Source organism: Sus scrofa, chromosome 6 (assembly GCF_000003025.6).
Source record: "Sus scrofa isolate TJ Tabasco breed Duroc chromosome 6, Sscrofa11.1, whole genome shotgun sequence".
Taxonomy (NCBI): Eukaryota; Metazoa; Chordata; class Mammalia; order Artiodactyla; family Suidae; genus Sus; species Sus scrofa.
In genome coordinates, this window is record NC_010448.4 from 52,647,175 (window position 1) to 52,661,786 (window position 14,612).

General features: G+C 54.4%; 1 protein-coding gene across 2 annotated transcripts; it reads right to left on the reverse strand.

Annotated features, from left to right (window-relative positions):
- On the reverse strand, positions 258-14,290 carry SLC1A5 (solute carrier family 1 member 5). 2 transcript variants are annotated; one of them, XM_003127238.5, is made up of 8 exons: positions 13,068-14,290; positions 10,738-10,780; positions 10,242-10,289; positions 8,799-8,965; positions 5,224-5,457; positions 4,003-4,197; positions 3,732-3,866; positions 258-1,069 (listed from the first exon to the last, which is right to left on the reverse strand). In XM_003127238.5, the coding sequence occupies exons 1-8, from the start codon at positions 13,634-13,636 to the stop codon at positions 835-837; spliced, it is 1,626 nt and encodes a 541-aa protein (XP_003127286.3). In that variant the 5' UTR covers positions 13,637-14,290; the 3' UTR covers positions 258-834. The 2 variants fall into 2 exon arrangements, with proteins under 2 accessions (XP_003127286.3, XP_003356032.3); XM_003355984.4 differs by lacking the exon at positions 13,068-14,290 and adding an exon at positions 10,883-10,904.

A 14,612-nucleotide genomic window follows, 5' to 3' on the forward strand; every position in this document is an offset into this window, starting at 1 on the left:
TGCCAGCCTACACCACAGCCACAGCCACACCAATCCAAGGCACATCTGCAAACTACACCACAACTTGTGGCAACACCGGATCCTTAACCCACTGAGCAAGGCCAGGGGTCGAACCTGAACCCTTAGCAACACTATGTCAGGTTCTTAACCCACTAAACCCCAAGGGGAACTCCTATCAGGTTTTTGTTTGGCTCTGGTTGGTGTTTGTTGTTTTCTGTGTAGCTAGCACTTTTCAACAAATTCTTAAAAACATCTGATTAGATATACTTGACAGTTTTATTGCTAAAAAAATGTACTCTGGAATAACATCGGTATTTACCCTCAGTCTCCCCTCAGGGTTCCCGGGAGTGTTTCTGTTACTGTGGAGGGAACAGGGGCCTGGGGACAGGGTGGGATGTTTGTGGAGAGTCACACACACAGGCACACACGCACGCACATGTACACACAGAGCTAGAGCCGCCACCAAAATAACCAGCAAAGGAGGCAGCAACCCATCAGAACCTCCTTCTCTCAGAGGGCAGAGTGCGCTGGTGACCTGTGTCCTGTGCCCTGAGCTGGGCAGGCTCCCAGGATGGGGTGTGGAGGCTGCTACTGCTCCATCTTGTCATTTCCTAGCCTTGGATGGGGACAAGAGTCAAGAACGGGGGAGATTTGGAGACAGACAGGCCCACACATGCAAGCAAACACCTGTGCCCCAGCTGCAAAGCCTCTGGGACCCGAGGTCAGGGAGGGTTGCTGAGAGCAGTGGCTCCCCAAGAGCCCCTGTTTGTCAGTTCATTCATGATTCCAGGTCCAAAGCGCCCCCATCAGGGCAGGGGAGCCCCGCACTTGGATTTACATGACTGATTCCTTCTCACAGGGGTCCGCGTCCCCGGCAGCTCCCGGAGAGGGTCTCAGGAGAGGGTTCCCCTCCTCGGCGGCAGCCGGCGGCAAGGCCAGGGGCGTCTCGTTCTTCACCTGGATCAGCTCCGGCTCGGAGCTGGGGGCCTCCGTGCGATCCACGTAACTTTGGAGGAGTCCAGCCCCGAAGGCATCGCCTTCCACATTGAGGACGGTGCAGGACCGGTCCCTGAAGGGGGACAGCGAGGGGTTCGGTGAGCAAGAGGGGAGGGGCTCAGGGACTAATCCTCCCTCCTCTCCCCTGGCATCTTTTTCTTGCTTTAGTTCCTGGGTCAGGGATCAAACCTGTGCCACAGCAGTGACAACCCCTAGGTCGTCGAGAACTCTATCCCCTGGGATCTTGAAGATCCCATCCAGCCCTCCTTCACAGAGCTCTGTTCTATTCCTCCCGGACCCAGAAGCTTCTCTCTCCATCCTCCCAGGATCCCAAATATCCTGGGAACCTTCCTCTAGAACCTTAAAGAGCTTTTCCTGGAGTACCCCAGAATTCACCTTCTTTCCCCTAGGATCCCAGAATGGTCCATCAAACTTTCTGCCTTAGAACCCCAAGGAGCTCCCCTACCCAGGGATCCTTCTTCCAAGAGAACACAAGATTTGTTCCTTCTGGAACCTCAAAAATTCACCCCTCCCTGGTCTGGGGGTTAGAACGCTGTCACTTCTACAGCCTAGGTTCAATTCCTGGTCTGGGAACTGTAATCCCCTATCAAGCTACTACATGTTGCAACCAAAAAAAAAAAAAAAAAAAGATTAAAAAAAAATTTTGGAGTTCCCTTTGTGGCTCAGTCAGTTGAGAACCTGACACGTATTCATGAGGATGGGGGTTTGATCCCTGGCCTCACTCAGTGAGTTAAGGATCTGGTGTTGCCGCAAGAGGCATGGCTTAGATCTGGTGTTGCTGTGGCTGTGGTGTAGGCCGGCAGCTGCAGCTCCAACTTGACTCCTGGCCTGGAAACTTACATATGCCAAGGGTGAGGCCCTTATAATGAAAAAAAAAAAAAAAAAAAAAAAAAGAATAAAACATCAGGAGTTCCCACTGCAGCACAGTGGGTTAAGAATCCAATTGCAGGGGCTCATGTTTGATCCCCCAGACCAGAGCAGTGGGCCAAGGATCTGGCATTGCTACAGCTGGCAATCAGATTTGATACCTGGCCCAGGAATTTCCATATGCATGGGGGCAGCCAAAAAAAAATTTTCATCTCTCCCTTTTCTTAGGGCCCCAGGAGACCCAGCAAGGCCTCTTCTTCCCTCTGAAATACGAAATTCTCCCTCAGGCCTTTCTCCTCCCCAGAATCCTAAGGATCTTTTTTCTTCCTCTTTATATATTTTTTGTGTGGGTGTGTATGCCATTTTTAAAAACTGAGATATAATTCAGATACCGCAAAATTCACCCTCTAAAATCATATAACCCTGGAGTTCCCGTCGTGGCTCAGCAGAAATGAATCTGACTAGCATCCACGAGGATGCAGGTTCCATCCCTGGCCTCATTCAGTAGGTTAAGGATCTGGCGTTGCTGTGAGCTGCAGTGTAAGCCGGTGCCTACAGCTCAGATTCAACCCCTAGCCTAGGAACCTCCATATGCCACGGGGGTGGCCCTGAAAAAATAAAAAAAAGCATACCACCCAGTCGTTTTTTAATTTATTCCACCACTCCAGAAAGAAACCCTCATACCCATGAAGTAGTTATCCTCCATTTCTCCCCACCCCCTGAGCCCTAGGCAACCACTCATCTATGCGCTATCTGGAAATTTGCTTACTCTGAACCACTCATATAAATGGATTCATATATCTGATGTGGTCCTTTGCATCTGGCTTCTTTCAATCGGCATCATGTTTTCAAGGGTCATATGTTATGTGTGTTTGTATCACTGTTTCATTCCACTTTGTTGCGGAATAATATTCCACCGTATGGATATATGACACTTTGTTTATTCATTCATCAACTGACGGCCATTTGAGTTGTTTCTACCTGTTCACGCTTATGAATAGTGCTGCTAGGAACATTCATGTATAAGTTTTTGTGGATTTTTTTTTAAATGATTTTTATTTTTTCCATTATAGCTGGTTTACATGGGGATATGTTTTCAGTTCTCTTGGGTTTATACCTAGGCATGGTATTGCTAAGACACACAGTAACTATTTAACTTTTGAGACCAAACTGTTTCTTTTTTTTTTTTTTTCTTTTTAGGGCCACACCTGCAGCATATGGAGGGTCCCAGGCTAGGGGTCCCATCAGAGCTACAGCTGCCAGCCTACACCACAGCCACACTGAGCAAAGCCAGGGATTGAACCCACATCCATATGGACACTATGTCAGGTTCTTAATCCATTGAGCTGCAGTGGGAACTCTTTGAAACTGAACTGTCTTCTAAACTTTATGCTCTTAATAGTTTAGTCGTGAAAGCTAACAATTTCATAGCATTTACTATTTACCCTTCTAAGTAGTTGTTCTAAGAGAGTCACATGCAAGAAGTCATCTAATCCTCCAGGGGAAACGACTCTCTCCACTGTACAGATGGAGAAACTGAGACACAGGGAGATTAAGTACTTGGCCAAGGTCATAAAAACTAGCAATAGCGGCTCTGGGAGCCCGGCCTAAGAGTCTGCTCTGTTAACCACTGGGGCAGGCTACCTTTTTGGGGTTCCTCTTAGAACCCCAAAGACGCCTTCCTTCCCTCTGATTGGAACACGCAAGGTTCCATCCCCTTTCTTCTAGAACTTCTCCTTCTTCTCCTCTTCTGCCCCGAGGCTCTCTGTGGCCCTCCTGCTCTTCCTCTTGGCCAGGAGTACCCCAGCCGCACCCTCCCACCCCCGAAACCCCAAACCCACACTCACACTAGCCAGTCCACAGCCAAGATCAAGGAGATGTCGTGAACTGGTAGGTTGACTGCCTCGAGGATGATGGCCAGAGTGAGGACGCCTCCAGCGGGAATGCCCGCTGCGCCCACACTGGATGCCGTGGCGGTGACCCTGGGGAAGAGAAGGGAGGTCAGGGCCCTCCATAGTGGGAGAGGCTGGGAGAGGGCCGCCCTTCCCCGTCGGTGTCCATCCTCAAGGGAGGAGTCAGGGGGATCGGGGGTTCTAGCCACAGCCACCCCACACTCACAGGATAGTGATAATGTTCACAAAGTCCAAGGACCGCTGGTTGAGCTGTGCAATGAACACCGCGGCCACGCACTGGAAGAGCGCGGCCCCGTCCATGTTGACAGTGGCACCAATGGGCAGAATGAAGCGGCTGATGTGCTTGGCCACGCCGTTCTTCTCCTCCACGCACTTCATCATCAGCGGCAGCGTGGCGGAGCTGCGGGGGACCAAGGATGTCAGTTAGCACCAGCCCTGGGCAGCCCAGCCTGGCCCCGCCCATCACTCAAGCCACGCCCCCACCTCGCTAGACCAGGCCCCGCCCACACCAGTGCCCGTACTGCCAGCGCAAGCTCCGCCCACCAGCCTAGACACCCCCCCTGCCCCCCCCCCCCCCCCCCCCCCCGCTTCCCACATCCCCAGTCGGCCACACACTGCCCTCTACCTTGCTTAGCTCTCCATGCTCGTCTCTTCCTAGGGAGCCCCCAGAATGGGAAATTCCAAAATATAGGGTATCCTAGACCCCCTGGGAGAGTATTGACTGCTACTCCTCAAAATACATATAAAATTCATACCTAAATTCTAGACCATCTGACTCACAGCCTTTCCTCATCTCAGACCTTGACCAAGCATTCCTCTGCACTCAGGGATGCTGCAGTAGGGAGCGTTGGGAACGCCCACGAGATGGAAGCTTTTAGAGGTGGGGTCCAGGGTAAAGCACTAGAGTCCCCCAACATCAGGCCTTGGGGCGAGGCAGGGTTCTTAGGAAAGGAGGAATAAACCTCCAAGGCAGTAGTTTTCTAAGTCGGATGTGAAGGGGGTGGGTTGTTGCAGGAACTTATGAGAAACTTTTAAGTAGGGCCCCAAGGAGATCCCATCGTGGGGCAGCAAAAATGAATCCGACTAGGAACCATGAGGTCTCGGGTCTGATCCCTGGCCTCGCTCGGTGGGTTAAGGATCCAGCGTTGCCATGAGCTGTGGTTTAGGTCACAGACGAGGCTCAGATCTGATGTTGCTGTGGCTGTGTCAGAGGCCGGCAGCTGTAACTCCAATTTGACCCCTATCCTGGGAACCTCCATATGCTGTGGGTGCAGCCTTATAAAAGCAAAAGAAAAAAAAAAGGGGGAGGCCCTTATACCTAGATCCCACATCCCCAAACAAAATGTCAGGTGTATTTCAGACACCTGATGCTGTTTCAGGCCCCTTAGACTTGAAAACTCCGCCCTGGCCTGCCCCAAGGTCACACCTGGATGAGGTTCCAAAGGCAGTGGCCAGTGGTGTCATGATGCCCCACAGGAAGCGGTAGGGGTTTTTGCGAGTGAAGAGGAAGTAGATGAGAGGCAGCACCAGGAGCCCATGGATGGTGTGGCCGAGCAGGCAGCACAGGATGTACTTGCCCAGACTGGCGAAGAGCATCCCCACATCCTCCATCTCCACAATCTTGCTGGCCACCAGGAACATGATGCCCACAGGGGCATACCTAAGGACCCAGGAGACAAATTGCCGCCTCTGATCATGTGCCCACCAGGGCCAGGCACGGGCTGGCACGTGTCCTGACCGCATTTCTCAGCCTCCCCCGAAGTCAGGAGACGGCCCACAGCAGCCGGGGCTGAAATTCAGGCACCTCCCCGCCGCCCTCCACTCTCTGCCCTTGAACATGTGCTGCCGGGAGATAAAAGTAGTTTGGGTCCCGCCATCACCTCTTGGAGTAGAGTCACCCACCAGATTTGGACTCAACACACAACCAGGAAAGACACACCCAGCAGGCATCTCATTTACAATTTCTGGGTTGGTTTGTTAACAGCAGTGACTTGAACCAATACACTCTCTCACCAAGAAAACGAAAAGACTGTGGCTCATGTCTTAAAGACAGCTCCCAGGTCTGAGGCATATCTGGTGTGCTGAGCCCTTGAATGTGATTGGATCTTCACCACCACCCCACTTGGGAGCTCTTTTGTGGAGTCTCTTACAGCTGTCATCGCATTAAACAAAATCGAATAGGTCTGTAAAACAGACACCATAATGGCCCAACCTCAAAGGAATTTTGGATGAAACGAGACACCAGCTGAAATGAGTTGAAAGCTTTTTGTACACAATTAATGATCTAGGAGAGTTCCCATTATAGCTCAGCGGAAACAAATCTGATCAGCATCCATGAGGATGCAGATTCAATTCCTGGCCTCACTCCGTGGGTTAAGGATCAGGTGTTGCCATGAGCTGTGGTGTAGGTTGCAGACGTGGCTCAGATCCCGCGTTGCTGTGGCTGTGGTGTAGGCTGGGACCCCTAGCCTGGGAACCTCCATATGCCACAGGTGTGGCCCTAAAAAGATACACACACACACACACACACAAGTGATCTATACTTCAGCTGGGATTATTATCTCTCTCTTCTGGAATAAAGATCCCAGGAGTTGCTCACGTCTCCCAGGCACGAGGGCTCCCAATATCACCTCCTTGACCGCCCGATCACTCTGGCTGTTTGTCTCCAAACCCCTTCTCCTCTTTAGTAACAGAAGTAAGCACCAGTTCCTAGCCACCAGTGCATTAGGTTTGGCCAAATGCCCAAGTTCTGTCCAGGGCGACATGCCCAGAAATTCTACAGTACTAGGTAAATATTAGCTCAGGCTGTTTACTGTAGGCATGTTCTAGGTCAGGCAGAGTCCCAAGAACTTAACAGGTATCAACTCACTTGTGCCTGGAACCATCAATGCCATTTTCCAGATGGGAAAACTGAGGCCCGGCCGGGTAAGTAACTTGTCTAAGGCCACACAGCTGGCAAGTGGCAGTGCCGGGATGGGAACCTAGGCTGCCCGCTGTAGAGCCTGCTCTTACCCACACACACCCCTGCCTCTGCAGCAGAGAGCTTCTATTAGTTTCATAAAGCAGCTTCTTAGGCATCAGCTGCACTGGAATTGGGATGGGGGAGGATTTTAAAATGCAGCAGTTCTGGGAGTTCCCATTGTAGCACACAGGAAACGAATCTGACTAGTACCCATGAGGATGTGGGTTCAATCCCTGGCCTTGTTCAGTGGGTTGGGGATCCAGTGTTGCCCTGAGCTGTGGTGTAGGTCGCAAATGTGGCTCGGATCTGGTATTGCTGTGGCTGTGGCATAGGCCAGTGGCTGTAGCTCCAAGTCGACCCCTAGCCTGGGAACTTCCATATGCCGCAGGGTGCAGCCCTAAAAAAAAGGCACCAGTTCTAACCCACCTTCTGATTTCTGACCTTCTGACTCAAGATGGGTCATGTGAATCAGTGTGACACCACGTGGAGATGAGACATGAGAGGTGACGAGAGTGAAGCCGGAGGCCTCTGCATGTTTTTCCCCTCATTATCTGAGATCATTTAACAAAAGCACATGTACAATGGTAACCACTGTAGCTGACATTCAGTGAATGCTCAGTAGGTGCTGGACATTTAAAGCACTGTAATGCTTTACCTACAGCTCATGTCATCTTCATTAAGCTTATAAAGTAGGCACTATTTTTCTTTTCTTTTTTTTAGGCACTATTTTTCATCATCTATCCAAAGGTGAACATTTAACACAGGCATCTCAAAAAGTGAGATTTGCGTTAGCCAGGCTGTGGCCACAGCTTGGCTGTCTTTTCATCACCTTTCAGTAGGATTAAGAAGGTTCTGGGATCAGTCTTTTTTTTTTTCTGCGGCATGCAGAAGTCCTGGGCCAGGGAGCGAACCCACATCACAGCAGTGACCCAAGCCGCAGCAGAGACAATTCCAGACACCTAACTGCTAGGTCACCAGGGAACTCCTGGGAATCCGTCTTGGCTCTCAAGGAATACAGCACTGTCCTCATTTTATTAGTATTTATTTATTTTTACAGCCGTGCCTGCAGCATATGGACGTTCCCAGGCTAGGGGTCAAGTCGGAACCACAGCTGAGGCCTAAGCCACAGCCATGGCAACACCCAGATCTGAGTCACATCTGCCACCTGGGCCACAGCTTATGGCAACACCAGATCCTAATCCAGTGAGGGAGGCCAGGGACCAAACCCACATCCTCACAGATACTATCTTAGGTCCTTAACCCACTAAGCCACAATGGAACTCCTCCAAATTGTAAAAATGAGGAAATTGAAGTTCCTGCTGCGGTGCAGTGGGTTAATGACCCAGCTTGTCTCTGTGAGGTTGCCAATTCAATCCCTGGCCCAGTGCGGTGTGTTAAGCATCTGGTGTTGCTGTAGCTATGGCACAGGCTGAAGTTATGGCTTGGATTCGAACCCTGGCCCAGAAACTTCCATATGCCATGGGTGTGGCTGAAAAGGGAAAAAAAATGTTGGAGTTGCCGCATTCCCATGGCTGTGGCACAGACCACAGCTGCAGCTCTGATTCAACTCTTAGTCCAGGAACTTCCATATGCCACAGGTGCGGCTGTAAAAAGAGTTAAAAAAAGATAAGGAAATCGGAGTTCCCGACGTGGCTCAGTGGTTAACGAACCCGCCTAGTATCCATGAGGACGTGGGTTCAATCCTTGGCCCCCCTCAATGGGTTAAGGATCTGGCACTGCGTGAGCTGTGGTGTAGGTCGCAGACGAGGCTTGGGTCCTGTGTTACCGTGGCTGTGGTGTAGGCCAGAGGCTACCGCTCCGATTGGACCCCTAGCCTGGGAACCTCCATATGCTGCAGGTGCAGCCCTAAAAAGATCAAAAGCAAATGAGGAAATTGAGGCACAGAGAGAGGAAGTCACTTGCCCCAAATCACACAGCCAGGGAATAGCAGACACTGGGTTTGAATATAGGCCATCTGGTTCCAAGGAGCAGACAGGGGGGTCACCCCATTCCCACCCCTATCCCCGCCCATCACTTACCACATGATCCAGGAGACCAGCACCATGGTGGCATCGTTGAAAGAGTTAAAAAAGCGGATGAGAAGCTCTCCCTCAGGGCCCAGCTTCCGCAGGGCCACGCCAAAGATGATGGCAAACACCACCAGCCCCAGGATGTTCATGCCCTCCACCTCAGCCCCGACGGGCACCTTCGGGCAAGAAGAGATGGGGCCGGGAGCGGCCCTCAGGTCAACCTGCGCAGTCACTGAGGGCCTGACCTGGGCATTGCTGGGGCCCGGCAGACACAGACCATTCCCCTGGCCCCTTCCTCCCAAGGCTCAGAGTCCAGGTCCAGGGACCACCCGGGGGGCAGGGCTGGGCTGGGGGAAACCAGGGCAGTATGGGAATCAGAGAGGATGGGCTGAAGACCCGGAGACCAGGGGTAAACCCAGGAAAGAGTGTCGGGGTGGAAAGTTCTAGAAGGAGGTAACAATAGGCAAAAACCTAGAAATGACTCTATCTTGGGCATTCAAGGAACAGAAAGAAATTCGCTGTGGCTGGAGCAGAAGGGGCCGGGTAGAGTCACAAGATCAGGTGTGGCTGGAGAAGGGGCCAGGTAGAGTCACAAGATCAGGCTGGGTAGGCAAATGGGCAGAGACTGGACCTCGCAGGGCCCCACAACCTGTGGTGAGGAGCCTGGGCTGCCTTCCGAGGGCTCCAGGAAGCATGATGGGGCTTTAGGCAAGAGAGAGGCCGGATCAGGTTCAAGCTTTGAAAAGGCCACTCTAGGAGTTCCCGTCGTGGTGCAGCAGAAATGAAACCGACGAGGAACCATGAGGTTGTGGGTTCAATTCTTGGCCTTGCTCAGAGGATTAAGGATCCGGTGTTGCTGTGGCTGTGGTGTAGGCTGGCACCTGTAGCTCCGATTCGAGTTTCGACCCCTAGCCTGGGAACCTCCATACGCTGCAGATGTGGCCCTAAAAAGCAAAAAAGCAAAAAAAAAAAAAAGACCACTCTAGGAGTTTCCGTTGTGGCTCAGCAGTAATGATCCCAGCTAGTATCCATGAGGATGTGGGTTCGATCCCTGGCCTTGCTCCATGGGTTAAGCATCCAGCATTGCACGAGCTGTGGCAAAGGTCAAAGACACAGCCCGGATCTGGCATGGCTGTGGCTGTGGTGTAGGCCAGGCAGCTGCAGCTCCAATTCGACCCCTAATCCAGGAACTTCCATATGCCCTGGGTGCTGCTGCAAAAAGAAAAGAAAAAGAAAAAAAAAAAGAAAAAAAGAAAAAGAAAAAAGAAGAGACTGCTCTAGAGGCCGGGCTGAAGGGGGGTGGGGGAGGGAAAAGGGGGGCTGGAGGAAAAGAAGGCAGGATGGAGGTTCCAGAAAGACAGAAAAGACAAGAGGAGGGTAAGAACGAAGTGGAAAAACCATGACAATGGGCCAAGGCGCAGGGGCCCCCCACCGTCCCCAGCCCCCGCTTACCTTCACCACAGTGCCATTGAATGGCCTCTCCGAGTAGGACGTCGCGTACTGCAGGTGGGGTTGGGAAGAGACAGGGTCCACTGTCATCGCGGCCCCCCCATCCCATCAGGCGCAGACAATCCTCAAGGCCCACCCGAGGCACCCCTTAAACGTGAGCTCATTCCAGCCCACCAGCAACCCGGCTGGGGTAGCACCATGCAAAACCCCCCTCTCCAGAGGCAGAAGCCAAGGCTCAGAGAGGCGAAGGTACGCGCTCGGGGGTCACACAGCTAGAATTAGAACCCAGAGCAGGCTCAGGGCCCATATTCTCAGGAGGGGCGTGGATGGGCTGCATTCAGAAGTCACCCAGGAGCCCCGCAACATGGCCTATAAATATGTGAGCAGGTGTGTTTTTCCAGGCACCGCCCCCAAATCAGGCACCAAAAGACTGCTCCCGGCTGTCTCCCTCCCTGCCCACCCCCAACCCTGAGGGGACACCCCCTACCCCAGGACTCACTGAGCGGAAGGCTGCAGACACCAGGTTGGAGGGGAAGAGATTTCTGCAGAGACAGACAGGGTGGGAGTATTAGATACGGCAGGAGATCAGGGGGTGTCAAGGGGGCTTGGCTGGCCTCTGGGGGTGAGGGGAAACCTGCGAGCACCTGAATATGGTCCCCAAGCAAACCCCAGCTGGTTCAGCCAGGCAGAGAGGGACCTGGGCGGGCACATTTTTCCAGGGTGTGGGGAGTCAGAGCAGGGCTCCTAGAGCCTCAGGAGGCTGGTGTCCTGGCCCCGAGGGAATGTGGATTGAGAGTGAGGAATGCCAGCTTCCCGGGGCAGGCTGGGGCAGGGTTCCGGCCTTGGCTCCACCCAACGCAGCACACTTAACACTCTGGACGTCTTGCATCAGCTACTTCCTCCTTGAGGCCCTGAAGAGCTAAGAAGAGGGCCAGGGGGGGCCCCCCCTGGGGTGGGTTGCAGGCTATAGGGAAGATGTGGGTGTGTTGGGAAGAGGTAGTGAGAAAGTGACAAGGGTGGCTGTGTTGTCATGACTGTGCCTCTGTGTTTCCGTGGCCACGCCTGGGCAAGGGTGTCTGAGTGTGATTAAGTGTGCAGCAGCATGCCTTAAACCCCACTGAGCAGGTAAGGGGGTTGGACAAGGGCCCCGTGTGTCTCAGGGTGAAGCAAAAACCACAGCCAAGGCGTCTGTGGGCGCTGCACTAAGTGCTTTATAGAAATTGACCCATTTAATCCTCACGACAGCCCTCAGGGCTGTGCACTGTTAGTCCCACTTCACAGGAGAGCACACTGAGGTGCTGAAAGGTGATGAAACATGCCTTGCTAGGAAGCGGCTGAGATTTGAACTCGCCAGCTGGCTCCATAGTCCTAACCACTGGGCAACCTCGAATCCTCCCTCTCACCAATGATGCAGTGTGCAGCTGTTGCCGGTGTGTGTGTGTGTGTGTGTGTGTGTGTGTGTGTGCATAAGCCCATGTGAGATGTCACAGCTGTCGGGGGAGTGTCTGTGTGCCTGGGTCCAGCTGTGTGTGCGCTGCTTATACAGTTGTGTGGGGTGTCCCCTTGTGGCACAGGGGGTAAGGATCTGGCATTGTCACAGCTGTGGCTCTGGTTACAGCTGTGGCGTGGGTTCAATCCCTGGCCCGGGAATTTCTGCAGGCCGCAGGCTCAGCCAAAAAAAAAAAAAAGAGAGTTGTGTGTTGTGTGTGGCTCTGAGATGTTCCAGCTAAGTCACCAAGTGTCTGGCCAAGTGAGTTACATCGATTCTGGCAAAAGGGGAAAAAAAGCTTGCACACATAAACAGCCTTCGAGTGGGTGTGCCGGCCTGCTAGTCGGCCTGTATCCACCCAGGCTAGCCAGGGCTGGGTCAGGACCTAGCTAATCTCCGCCGGCCAGGAGGTTACCTACACTCTGTAACTTCTGGATATTACGCCTCCGCAGAGTCTCCCCTCTCTGCCTGCGTTGATGCCTCTAGAGGCTGGGGGAACCCAGTTCCGTGACTCATCACTTCCTCGCCCCACTTCCAGGAAGTCCCCAACCAACCTGGAAACACTGAATCAGCAGACCTCAAAGGCAAGGCCATGTGGACTCAGCAGTCTGCCTTCCTTAAAAGTGGGGAAGTTTTGAGGGGCGGAGAGCTGAAGCCAGAAGGAAAAGAATCAGGCCCCCTTTCCGGGCAGACTAGTGCGAGGGGAAGATCAGACAGAGTAGGAAATGGGCTGGAAAGTTTGCAGAAGTGGCTCGACATACCGGGAACATATAAAGGGGAAGCCAGGGTCCAGGCCAGCTGAACTGGGTGGGGAAGAGAGGCTGAGACAAGGACCTGGCTTTGTCTAGGTGACACGTGGTATGGGGAAGCCTGGGACTGGGAAGAGGTCACTCTGATGTCCTCAGGTTCTCCAGGGACCTCTTACTCAAGGCTCCCAAAACTTGTACCCAGACCCTGGACTTGAATCGTTATTGGCCAGCCAAAGATCCCCTTCCAAGATCCCCTCGGGATCCTCTCCCCACAGAAAAGACCCTCTTATGTCCCCTCAATCCCCCCAGGGTCACTCCTTCTCCCTCTAGACGGCTTCCATGCCTATCCCCTTCCTGTGGGGCCCGCTTGCATACCCAAGCCCTCTATACCCTACGAGGGGCCGGAACTTCTCCAATTACTCCATCCCGTTTTCCCGGGGCCCTGGGGCTGTCCTGGCCCCAGAGGACCCCAAACCCCCGTCCTGTCCGAGTGGCCACTCCCATCAACCCCAGCACACGGCCCCTTTCCACATGCCCGAAGCGCCCCCTTCCCCCCCACCCCTCCACCGGGTGGGCAGGGCAGGGTCTGACCTCACAAGATCCAGGAACGAATCGAGCACCTCCTTGCTGGGGGCCTTTTCCACCGAGCCGGGGGCCCCGACCGAGGCGTTGATGGCGGCGAAGGCGGCGCCCGGCTGCACCGCGAGCGCCAAGCCCACGCCGAGCGCCGACGCGAGCAGTGTGGTGACCAGGAAAAAGAGCAGCGCCCAGGCGCCCAGGCGGCCGAGCGAGCTCGGGTCCAGGCTGGCGGCGCCGCCGATGAGACTGCACACCACCAGCGGCAAGATGATCATCTTTAGCAGGCGCAGGAGCATCTCGCCCGGGAAGGCGAAGGCCGCCAGGCGCGCGGGGCCCAGCGCTAGTGCGCCGCCGGCCCCCGACACCCCTAGCCCCAGCGCCACGCCCGCCACCACTGCCACCACGGTCAGGAGCACCAACAAGTTGGCGCGAAGGCAGCGGCGCACCTGGTCCCGGGAACCGCAGCAGCCGTCTTTTCCCGCGTCCGAATCTTCTATGGGGATCAAGGCCGAGACCCCGTTGGCGGTGGGCTCCGCCGCCGCGAACGCCTTGGGGTCGGCCTTGGGCGTCTCGGCCACCATGACGGACGCCCCGGGGTTCCTTAACGCCTGGAAGCTGGGAGCACTTGGGGCTCCTTTCCAAGACGCTGACGTTCCTTAGAACGGAGTTAACAGAGCCTGGAGGCTGGAACTTTGGAAGGTTCCTTGGAGCTGCGAGTTCACGGCGCTGAAGTTCTTGGCTCTCGGAAGCGTGAGTGTTTGAGATGCCCTAGGCTGGGCGCTGGGGCTCCTCCGCTCTTCGTTTGCGTCTGGCGCTCGAAAGCTGGGAAGTGGGAGCGAGCCCCTGGGGTTTCTGGTCCTGAGGGTTGGGAAGAAAGAGTTTCTCAACCAGCGACCTAGGGTCCTTGGCTCCGAAAAGCTCCAGACGACGACCGTCTTCAAGAGGCTAGGTCCGGGTGGCGCAGATCTCGGACGCGTGGATCCGGGAGGCGGGAAACTGGGGTGCCTGGGTCCTGGAAACCGAGGGCTGGGGAGCTTGAGCCCGGGGGCTGGAAGACAGAGCTCCAGGAAGAAGTGGGGGCCAGGCTTTTGGGTCCGAGGGGTCAGAGCTCGGCCCCTGGGTCGCTAAGGCAGCGGTCCAGAATCCCGGGAGGGAACAGCTGTTAGCTGAGACCAGACCTCCCCGGCTTGCCGCGTGGCTTTCAGCCCGCTCGGCGGAAGCTGCCAGAATTAAGAACCCGGACCAGGCTTGTTAGAGCCGGGACCCACCCACGGGGCGAGCCGATTGGCTGAGGCATGTTCAGAGCCCTCCAGGGCGGGGCTTAGGCCTGAGTAGGGCCCAGCCACCCCAGATAGAAGGCAGAATAACAATAGGGGCGCGGGACCCGGGACCGGGTTCGAGGGGGCGGGGCGTTGGGAGGAGGCTTTTTCCCGCCAAAGGATCGGGTATTGGGTTGGGGCGTTTAAACTACCAAAGTTCCTGGCGTGAGTTGTTTGTACAAAGTGCCGATTATCCGCGGGGCGGCTCATCTGCAGATCAATTTAGCCTCCTAAGGGC

Coding starts and splice junctions, on each gene's coding strand:
- SLC1A5 (XM_003127238.5), bottom strand. CDS start 13,636: ATGGTGGCCGAGACGCCCAAGGCCGACCCCAAGGCGTTCGCGGCGGCG. Junction 3,867..4,002: donor GTGAACATTATCACTATCCT/GTGAGTGTGGGG, acceptor TCTCTTCCCCAG/GGTCACCGCCACGGCATCCA. Junction 1,070..3,731: donor TTGGCTGTGGACTGGCTAGT/GTGAGTGTGGGT, acceptor GTCCCCCTTCAG/GGACCGGTCCTGCACCGTCC.